Raw genomic sequence first — 10,677 nt, forward strand, 5'->3', positions numbered from 1 at the left:
TAACTCCCTTTTGAATATATCTAATGAACTGTCCTCAACAACTTTCTGTGGTAGGGAATTCCACAGGTTCACAATTTTCTGAGTGAAGAAGTTTCTCCTCATCTCGGTCCTAAATGGCTATCCCTTATCCTTAGACTGTGACCCCTGCTTCTAGACTTCCCCAACATCGGGAACATTCTTCCTGCATCCAACCTGTCCAATCCCGTCAGAATGTTATATGTTTCTATGAGATCCCAACTCACTCTTCTAAATTCCAGTGAATATAAGCCTAGTCGATCCAGTCTTTCTTCATATGTCAGTCCTGCCATTCCAGGAATCAGTCTGGTGAACCTTCGCTGCACTCCCTCAATAGCAAGAATGTCCTTCCTCAGATTAGGAGACCAAAACTGCACACAATACTCAAGGTGTGGTCTCACCAAGACTCTGTACAACTGCAGTAAGACCTCCCTGCTCCTATACTCAAATCCTCTCGCTATGAAGGCCAGCATGCCATTTGCTTTCTTTACTGCCTGTTGTACCTGCATGCCATCATTCAATGACTGATGTACCATGATACCCAGATCTCGTTGCACCTCCCCTTTTCCTAATCTGCCACGATTCAGATAATAATCTGCTTTCCTGTTTTTGCCACCAAAGTGGATAATCTCACACTTATCCATGTTATACTGCATCTGCCATGCATTTGCCCATTCACCTAACCTGTCCAAGTACCCCTGCAGCCTCCGAGCATTCTCCTCGCAGCTCACACTGCCACCCAGCTTAGTGTCATCTGCAAACTTGGAGATATTACATAGAAACATAGAAACATAGAAAATAGGTGCAGGAGTAGGCCATTCGGCCCTTCGAGCATGTACCACCATTTGATAAGATCATGGCTGATCATTCCCTCAGTACCCCTTTCCTGCTTTCTCTCCATACCCCTTGATCCCTTTAGCCGTAAGGGCCATATCTAACTCCCTCTTGAATATATCCAATGAACTGGCATCAACAACTCTCTGTGGTAGGGAATTCCACAGGTTAACAATTCCTTCGTCGAAATCATTAATGTATATTGTAAATAGCTGGGGTCCCAGCACTGAACCTTGCGGCACCCCACTAGTCACTGCCTGCCATTCTGAAAAGGACCCGTTTATTCCCACTCTTTGCTTCCTGTCTGCCAACCAGTTCTCTATCCACATCAATACATTACCCCCAATACCATGTGCCTTAATTTTGCACACTAATCTCTTGTGTGGGACCTTGTTAAAAGCCTTTTGAAAGTCCAAACACACCACATCCACTGGTTTATTCTTATCCACTCTACTAGTTACATCCTCAAAAACTCTAGAAGATTTATCAAGCATGAGTTCCCTTTCATAAATCCATGCTGACTTGGACTGATCCTGTCACTGCTTTCCAAATGCACTGCTATTACATCTTTAATAATTGATCCCAGCATTTTCCCCACCACTGATGTCAGGCTAACTGGTCTATAATTCCCTGTTTTCTCTCTCCCTCCTTTTTTAAAATGTGGGGTTACATTAGCTACCCTCCAATCCATAGGAACTGAACCAGAGTCCATAGAATGTTGGAAAATGTCCACCAATGCATCCACTATTTCTAGTGCCAATTACTTAAGTACTCCGGGATGTAGACTATTAGGCCCTGGGGATTTATCGGCCCTCAGAATCAAAAGAACCAAAGGCGATAAAAGAAAAAAACTTTATGCAGCGAGTGGTTAGGATCTGGAAATCATTGCCTGAAAAGGTGATGGAGGCAGACTCAATCACAGCTTTCAAAATGGAGTAGGTTAAGTATCTGAAAGAAGATAATTTGCAGGGCAATGGGGAAAGGACAGGGGAGTTGGACTAGTTGAGGTGCTCTTGCAGAGAGCCAATAGAGGCTCGATAGGCCAAATGGCCTTCTTCCATGCTGTAACCATTCAATGATTCTATGATGATAGGAGCAAATAAGAGGTTTGTACTAAGAAGTTCCGTGGCAAAGGGATCGATGGCACAGGAGTTGGGTCTCATAGACAAGATGAGCTTAAACCATATGAAATCTGGGATGTCTAAATTAATCTGAATGCCAACGTCTAATTATCACCACCGCAGTTATCATTTTCAGAACTATATTATTGGATAATATTTGGTTTACTTACATAGAAAGTGAATAGTTTCCATAACTGGTCAGCTTCATTCTCTATCTGGTCTGCCACTTGTTTCTGCTGATTTTCTGTTTTGCAACTCAGCCTTTTTTTTATAATTCTTAGGATATATTCTGTAATGAGCTGCGTATGGATTTCCTTCAATAGATCCTGTTTAAAAGAGTAACAAAAAGCAAAATTATAGTCAGGTGTGCATACAGGGCATTCTTTTCCTATCTAAAAGCAAAAATAATTATATTCGGGCATGAAAGAATTATTTTTCTAAGAAATACCTTTTAAACAACAGAGTATTTTCTGATCCATGTAAAATATTTATGAAAGTGTTTTTCTTAGAAGTTGAGTTTTTTTCCCCTTCAGTTTCCTGCTGTTACTTCTCTTCTGACAGCTGCAGTTTATACTGGGCACATACCACAGACTGCAATTGCTCTTATTGGGCCCAAATTTGGCCCTCCGTTTTTTTTCGGTGCACCTCCAAGCACCCCGCTGACATTTTAGATCAGAAGCAGCGACAAAAAAAATACTTGTGATCATGGCCGATTCTCGGGCCTTCTGTGGAGCTGGCGTGGTGCAGAACAAAGAGAGGGGGGCGGACCTTTGCACATGCGCGCTAGAGTCTGTGCGCATGTGCAGTAGCTCCTGGCAGGCTGTTACTGCAAACGCGCGCTGCAGGCTGTGTGGGAGGGGCCGAAGCACACCGTCCCTAGCCCTGGCTGAATGGGCTCTCTCATTGGCGGTCCACTGCGTTCCCTAAGGTAGCACTTCTATTTTTTATTTGTTATTTACTGATTGATTTTGGTGCTTTAAGTGCAGGGTTCCTTCTATTTTTTTATTTTTTACTTATTGATTGCTTATTACTTTGGTGCTTTAGGGGCAGAGTTCCTTCTATTTTATTTGTTAATTAATTGCTTATTACTTTTTGTGCTTTGTTTGGTGCTTGGTGATGCTTTAAATGTAGTTACTTGCGCCGATTCCTTAACTGTAAGTAAGGTCTTTCTGTGCGAACAAAAGTGAACACATATGCTGCCCTAAGTTAGTTTAGTACAACTTTTTTCTGGCCAAATTGGCATAAATGGTGTATGTGACTGGGAACACCCTCTTTTGAAAAAAAAACTGACATAACAAAAAACCTAACTAACTCACTTACACTGGCGCAAATTAAATGGCCATATTTGCAACTAAAAAGATACACCAGGAAAATCAAGTTACACCAAAAAAAACAGTACAACTCATGGGGAAATTTGGGCCCATATGTCCCCCACGAGAGTAGCAATATTGACTGTGAGCTTTTACAACCACACTTGATTCTGTCCTGATTCAACACTCACACATGCATCACTGCAGCAAAGATGCAGGGGTCACTGGACAGTGATTACGAGCAGGGGTTCGGCCTGACTGTTGTTCCTTGCCCAGCCCAAGAACACTAAGGCCAAAAATGTTGCCTGTCTGCCAGTCTGACTGAGGATGGTTAAGAGAACATGGAACGATATTGGGACCTCGTATGGATCAGTGCCACTCCATATGAGGCATTTAAATATTGACCTATCAGCAGTACATGAACATTCTCTTAAAAGCAGTTAGCAGAAAGTGGCACAGATGTTGATTATCACCTTCAGTGCTAATACAGCTTGAGCCTCCCTTATCCGGAACCCTCAGGACCTGGCCTGTTCCGAATGAGGGATATTTCCGGATAAGGGAAGGTCATGTGTTTTCAGTGTGTGTGTGCGCCATTTGGCTTGAACGACTGCCAGTCAGACAGTCAGTCAGTCACTGTGGTGTCGACGAGCCGTCGGTCCCCGATGTGTTGGCGGGTCCCGAAGTGTTGGCGGGCCCTGAAGTGTTGGCGGGCTGTCGGGCCCCGAGGTGTCGGTGGGCCTCGAGGCATTGGTGGGCTGTTGGGCCCCAAAGTGTCGGCGGGCCCCGAGGTATTGGCTCCAAAGTTGGGTAAATTTATTTTACATTCATATTTTGAGACGATTTGGGGTAAATTTATTGTGGGTCTGTAAGTGTATATGGGCAAGTTTTTTTTTCATTGATATTTTTTGAGGATTTTGACTGGCCGCGATGTGCGCGTGCGCCACCCGGTGGCCGGGAATGATTCCGAACGAGAGGTGGTTCCGGATAAGGGAGTTGCGGATAAGAGAGGTTCAACCTGTACTGTGGATTTGAAAATGTTTGTTATCATAATGTGTTTCCTCTCATATGAACAATTCTGTTGTCTGTTACGTACCTGATACTGTGGTGCTTTCAATTTCTTTAATTTTGTGAGATGCTCTTCTGTTATTTCAAATATTTTATCAATAGACTTGGGGCACGCAAGCCATTTTTCTGTCACCAGCTTTTTACAGTGAGGCTGAGGGATAATGTAAAGGATTCAATTTATGATGACTCAAATTATTTAAGTGCAAAATAACTGTTTCTTTCAAAATCTGACCAAAATCTGTTTAACCAAATATTTCCAAATTTTTACAGAAGCTTTTCTAATGCAGTTTTTCACATTTTCAAAAGCAATAGGAATTAAATAATCTTTTAAAAAAATAGCTCAGTAAAAAAAGCAGAATACGACAGGGATTGAGTGCAGGGTACTTAAGGGGAGAATTTTAAAATGGGGGAGTGGGTGGGTTTGGGTGTGGAGGAGGTGGTTAAATGGCGAAGAAATGGGAGCATGCTTAACTTTGGCCGGCTGAGTTTCCCAGGACTCGGGGAACCCGGCAGCTGCAGCAAGGTGAGAGCAGCCTTGGGGAGCACTCCTTGTGGGCCAGGAGGAGCAGGAGTGCTTCCTCCCAGCCGCAGCCCCCCCACCCCCCCCCCCAAGCTCCCGCACCATCAGACCCCCACCCCACCCAGTATCGACACCCTTCCCGGGATCGGTTTCCCCCGTCCTACCCCCGAGCCAGGAATCGGACAGATCCCCCCCCCCCAGATTAGGCCCGCCCCCCAGAGTTGGGGCTCAGACCTAACTGGTCCTGCGGCCTCTTTTTCAGCAGTCCCTGCTCGACTGGCCGCCAAGCCTGTCAATCCGGACAGGCTGATTTCCGGACAGGGAACTTGTCCGTGAAGATAGACGCACGCTGTGCTTAAAACTCCACAGCATGCGGGTTTCGCACGCGCTACCGGGCCTCCCACCACCCTCGGCCAATCAAAAAATTTAAATTCCCCCATTGTGTTTATGCATCATATACTAAAGAAGATGAAAAAAGCTATTCAACATTTCTCAATTTAGTACTAAGCAATTGCTACCATCCTTCAGAAACAATTTTTAGGATGTCTGTTTGATTCGTTCTCACCATACCTTTAATTTACAAAACAAGGCCTTTAACAAAATGTATTTTCTCTTCTTTTCCATTTCATTCAGAATTGAAAGTACACGCTCTTTTATCACAGCATTTGTGATACTCTCATTTGTTTTAATATAATTCCTGAAAACAGAATTAAAAAATTAATAAAGCTCACATGTTTAAACCCAACAGTGCTTTGAGAGGAGACTTGCAAAGATAAACTTATTGAGGGTAATTGTGACTTTCGGCGATAGTGTAAAACAGGTGATATCGAATTAGCCCTCCGTTATTTATCTCTCCTGATTTTCATATCCATTGTGGAATTATTTTATATCCAATTCATATAAAAATGTAGCTGAAACCTCTGATAGCTTCAGGTAGAAATTGGTTTTGTCCCATTTCCGGGCTGAAAATAGCCGCATGCTACACGTGCACGGCAAAAGCCAGAGGCTCAATGTTCACCTGAAATAGGGCTTCATTTTAATATATAGGTGAGCTGCTGGCATCTGTCATGCCTCTAGAGGCAGCTCCCCTGAAATCGGGAATGAAATTTGGGCCTGCTGCCTTGCTGGTAGCAGCCCTCAGGCAAGTCTGGGAAGATGGGGTGGGGAGAAAGGGAGGAGGAATAATTGTGGGCCAGCAGTAGCCCTCAGCAGTGCTGTGGAACTGCAGCCCTCCTGGTCTACAGGAAGGTAAGTGAATATAAGAAAACACTTTTTAGCATTGGATATATTTCAAGTGTCCTTGGGGCGCTAGGTATAGCCTAATGAAATTGGTGATTTTTACCCCCGACTTCACCCTGATAACGAGTACAATGAGGACTGATTTCTGTCCCCTTGTGTCAGCTATACCTCTTAAGTATAGTCTGTATTATGGTTACAAAGAGATTCTTATATAACTCGCATTTAACTCCCTTAACTACGTATTGTCCAAACATAAATGTTTTGCATTATTTTGTTGCATTCTTAGCCTTCTCTGTCTTCACGTAACTATACAGCATGGTTTATGTCTGGTTTTGTACGATGCTGCTCAGGTTTTTAATGTGGCAGATGTTATGCCATTCAGCTTAACGCACTTACCTGATAGAGTCACAGCTGTTGGCAATTGAGATTATAATGGAAATGAAATTTTCTTGGTTCAAATTTTTTTTTTCAAAATTCTCTGCTGATCTCTGGAAGCTGTAAAACATTATATTTTAATCCTTATTATAATCCCACAAAAATTGTAAACAAAATATGGACATATTTGTAGCACTATATGAAGTTCAATAGTATTTCTATTGGGATAATCTTAATTGACCAAGGTCCATCCTTCTTGGCTTTCTCTATTTGTCAATACCACTGAGTATAGAAAATTGAGGGGTGATCTGACTGAGGAGTTAAAATGTTAAAAGGATTTGATAGGGTTGATACAGATAAACTATGGGTTAGAATTTACACTGCATCTCTTCCCGGTTTCTTGCCGGTTTTGGTCGGTTTGAGCGAAAACTATGTTGCCGAAAATTTCTATAAAGAGTTCCGCCGGTGGTTTCGAAATACCGCTGGGGAACGGCCCACAGGCACGCACCATCCAGAAACCGAGTTTTAACTCAACGGTGACCCTTAGGTAAGGGAAAAAAAATGCCCATGAGAAGCAGCGGGAGCTGCGCGGTAGGTAAGTAGCCCTGCAAAAAAAGGTAAGTTAATGGATTTTTAATAATTATTTTAAAATTCTTTTACAGTGATTAAGTTGAAAAGGGCCCTGAGAATGTTTTCTGATTTTTTATTTTATGTTTTTTGAAAAGAATATTTTTACTGTTTCCCCCACTCTAAGCAGCTTCGGTCTAAATTTTAGTAATTAGCGCCCATTTTGTTAAGAACCGCCCAATCGGCCCAAGATTTTCCACTGAGAATCGGGGTATAAGGTCCATTTCTTTTCGCTGGGTGGAATTATTTCCTTTTTTTGTGGAATGTTTCGCCCGCGTTAATTTTTAAATCTTAGCGGTATTTTAGGCGGCAATCTGGCGCTGGCGGATTTTTTTTGAAATTCTAGCGCAAATTCTTTTGATGGGAGAATAAAGATCAAGGGGACATAAACTTAAAATTAAAGCAAAACCATTTAGGGGTGAAATCAGGATGCACATTTTTACACAAAGGATAGTGGAAATCTGGAGCTCTCTCCCCAAAAGGCTATGGATGCTGAGTCACTTAAAATTTTCAAGACTGAGATCAATGGATTTGTGTTAGGTAAGGGTAAAAAGGGATATGGAGAAGAGGACAAATGGACTACAGATTAAGTTCTGATTAAGGGGCTGAATGGCCTATACCTGTTCCAATGTTCCTATTACTGCAGTTATTATTTCTCTGAATGTACCACTTTCTTTCTCCTATGCTCCAAATACACTATCCTACATGTTAATCCTCCTTTTTTCACCTTTACTTTATTGAAATTGAGATTTGCTTCAGTCTTCTGTTCCAATGTATTGTTTCCCAGGGATTTCAAACTGTGAAACTCCTTGGGATCTGAATTCAACAACGTTGCACCCGTTTTCCAGGTGCGAAACAGGCGCAACTTTAACCAATTTATCAGGGCAGAGACTCGCAGCCGATCTGCACGGTGCACCTGGTGTGGCCGCTCCAGTAACCGGGCTATCAGTCCCTACCAACCACCATGTCTGTTTCCCAACACTTATGAACTTGATTTTCCATTTGCTGTAACTTGGACCTGCGGGCATTCACCTCTTAACCCTTCCCTTCTGATATGTCCTTACTATACAGTACAAATGCACACGAGGCCCATATGAGAGAGAAGGTCACTCTGTGACCAGTCACCTTTATTCCAGCACTGAAGTGCAGAAGATGGTTGGAGCTTCCTCTTTTATACCTGAAAGTCCAGGTTAGGAGTGTCTCCCACAAGTTCACCACCTAGTGGACAGTGTTCTCACGGTGTACAACTTAGGTCAGTTTATATATGGATTACAATGACAGTTGAATACATGACACCTTCAATTAGATTTAGTTACCAAACCTTGAAGCTTCAGTGCTAAGAACTGAAGGATTGAACTCCAGCAAATGGCAAAATATTGTTACAATCCAGATTAAAATTAATTCTTAGGCAGATTATTGGGCTCAATTTTCCCCAAAGCTTTTTTTTGGCGTACTTGAAGAGTTACGCTCATTTTTTGGGGGCCCAATTACTCCAAAAAAAAAAGTTCTAAGTTTCTCCCTTGGAGTTCTTCATTTTGCCGTGGCCTAACCTGTCCTTTGGTTTAGGGGTGGAGCCTTGATCTGCGTCAAAAAGATCGGGTTGCCACGGTAACCAGGGACACAATGCGAGCTGAGGCAGCAAAGTGAAACATACTGCCAGCTCCCAACACATTAAAACATATTGCATCAATTTAAAAACACATTAAAACACATTGCAGCAACTTAAAAACACATTAAAATATATTGCAGCAACTTACCTCCAATTATTAAAGCCAGTCCCGCTACCCCCGCCCTGGCCGAAGGGTTTGCCAGTCTGCTTGCCTAGCCCACCCCGAGCCCCTGGCCGGTGCCAGTCCAGCTCCAGCTCTCCCCCCGCCCCTCTTCCCCAGCCCCGAGTGCCTTGCCGGTCCTGCTCCCCCACCCCTAGCCCTGGCCGAAGTGCTTGCCGGTCCGTTCCCCCGCCCGACTCTGGTCCCGAGTGCCTTCTTGGTCCGCTCCCCTGCCCCTAGACAAGGCTGAGTGGCCACACGGTCCGCTCCCCCACCTCTAGCCCAGGCAGAGTGGCCTCCCGGTCTGCTCCCCCGCCCCTATCCTAGGTCGAATGGCCTCCTGGTCCGCTCCCCCCACCCCTATCCCAGGCCGAATGGCTTCCTCCCTCCCGGTCCCCGCACCTAATTACATCCGAAAGGCTTCCCCCCACTTCTCTCCCCCCACCACCTCTCTCTCCCCTTCTCTCTTACCTTTCCTGCTGCTGCTGTCCGGGCATCTGCTGCACTTACCTGAACCGATTTCCTTAGCTGCGCCGATTTCTTTAACTCTCCAGAAGGTTTTTCTGCAGAGGGCACATATTCTGGCCCAAGCAGAACTGGAGTAACTCTCAGCTGGCCAAACCTGCCTAAGTGGCCAGAATTGGCGTGGGTGGCAGGTTACACCCCCTTCAATAATGAAAAAATTATCTCCTTCCTGTTGACTGAAATCTTCATACGTTCCAGCAACAGTTTTGATGTAACACAATGAAAAGTTCTGAAGATGGGTATGTGCTTTGAATTTATCACAATTCTTAGAAAATTATAGCTTTGCAGCTGAAACTAATCATTATCATTGCCATCACAGTTTCCCGAAAACACGTGTTTTCTATTTTAGGAAGCTAAGGGAAAAGTTCTCATCCCAACAGTTTCCCTCACACGACCCATAGCTGGGTTAAATTAGAAAAATAAAAATAAAATACTTATTTCTTTTTTAGTGGGACTAAATGGATACCTCCTTTAACAGGCAAATTAGACTCCTTATGTGCTGTATAATTCTAGCATTTTATTTAATCACAAACTTGAAACAAGTAATTGATTAAATGTGTTGAGCAGTTCCGTCAAATAGATTTTTAAGTTGTTTCATGGACTCATAGGCCGCCTGTAACTTTTGCGGCCTGGATGAATCCATGGGCCCGAGTTTCCACATGATTCGCGCCTGATTTTTAGGAGTAACTGGTGGAGAACGGACTATTTTAGAAATCGCAATTCTCCACATTTTTTTTTCTGCAGTTCTAGTCAGGTAGAACAGTTCTAGTTTAGAACAGAATTTTTTCTTCAGAAGGGGGCGTGTCCGGCCACTGACGCCTGATTTGAAAGTTTCCACAGTGAAAATGTACTCCAAACTAAAGTAGAATGGAGCCAGTGAAGATTTTTGTAGAACTGAAAAAACCTGTTCTACACATTAAAAACCAGGCGCAGGTTACAAATTAGGCGTCCAGAACGAGGTGGGGGGGAGGGGGGCGGAAGAGAACTCATTAAATTCGACAATCAATCCTTATTTATACTTCTACAAATATTATACAAATAAATCCAACCTGAATAAACATTTATAAGCAAAGAAAAGATTAAATAAACCATCTTCCTACCTGTGTGAAAGTGCTTCAGCCAGGGAGAATTCTGCAGCCGTTCGTGCCGCTGAGCGGGAGGGGGAGAGAGAGAGAGAGAGAGGGAGGGAGAGAGAGAGAGAGGGAGGGAGAGAGAGAGAAGGGGGGGGGAGGGGAGAGAGAGGGGGGGGAGGGGGAGAGAGAGAGAGGGGGGAGGAG

General features: G+C 43.7%; 1 protein-coding gene across 1 annotated transcript in view; it reads right to left on the reverse strand.

Annotated features, from left to right (window-relative positions):
* Positions 1–10,677, reverse strand: part of LOC139262339 (tumor necrosis factor alpha-induced protein 2-like) — a 59,322-nt gene that overhangs the window by 24,689 nt on the left and 23,956 nt on the right. Inside the window, exons 8-11 of the mRNA XM_070877521.1 lie at positions 6,501–6,599; positions 5,436–5,562; positions 4,374–4,496; positions 2,141–2,296 (exon numbers count right to left, since the gene is read on the reverse strand). Coding sequence (XP_070733622.1) covers positions 2,141–2,296; positions 4,374–4,496; positions 5,436–5,562; positions 6,501–6,599 — 505 coding nt within the window. The remainder of the gene's footprint in view (positions 1–2,140; positions 2,297–4,373; positions 4,497–5,435; positions 5,563–6,500; positions 6,600–10,677) is intronic.

This window comes from Pristiophorus japonicus, chromosome 4 (genome assembly GCF_044704955.1).
Source record: "Pristiophorus japonicus isolate sPriJap1 chromosome 4, sPriJap1.hap1, whole genome shotgun sequence".
NCBI lineage: Eukaryota > Metazoa > Chordata > Chondrichthyes > Pristiophoridae > Pristiophorus > Pristiophorus japonicus.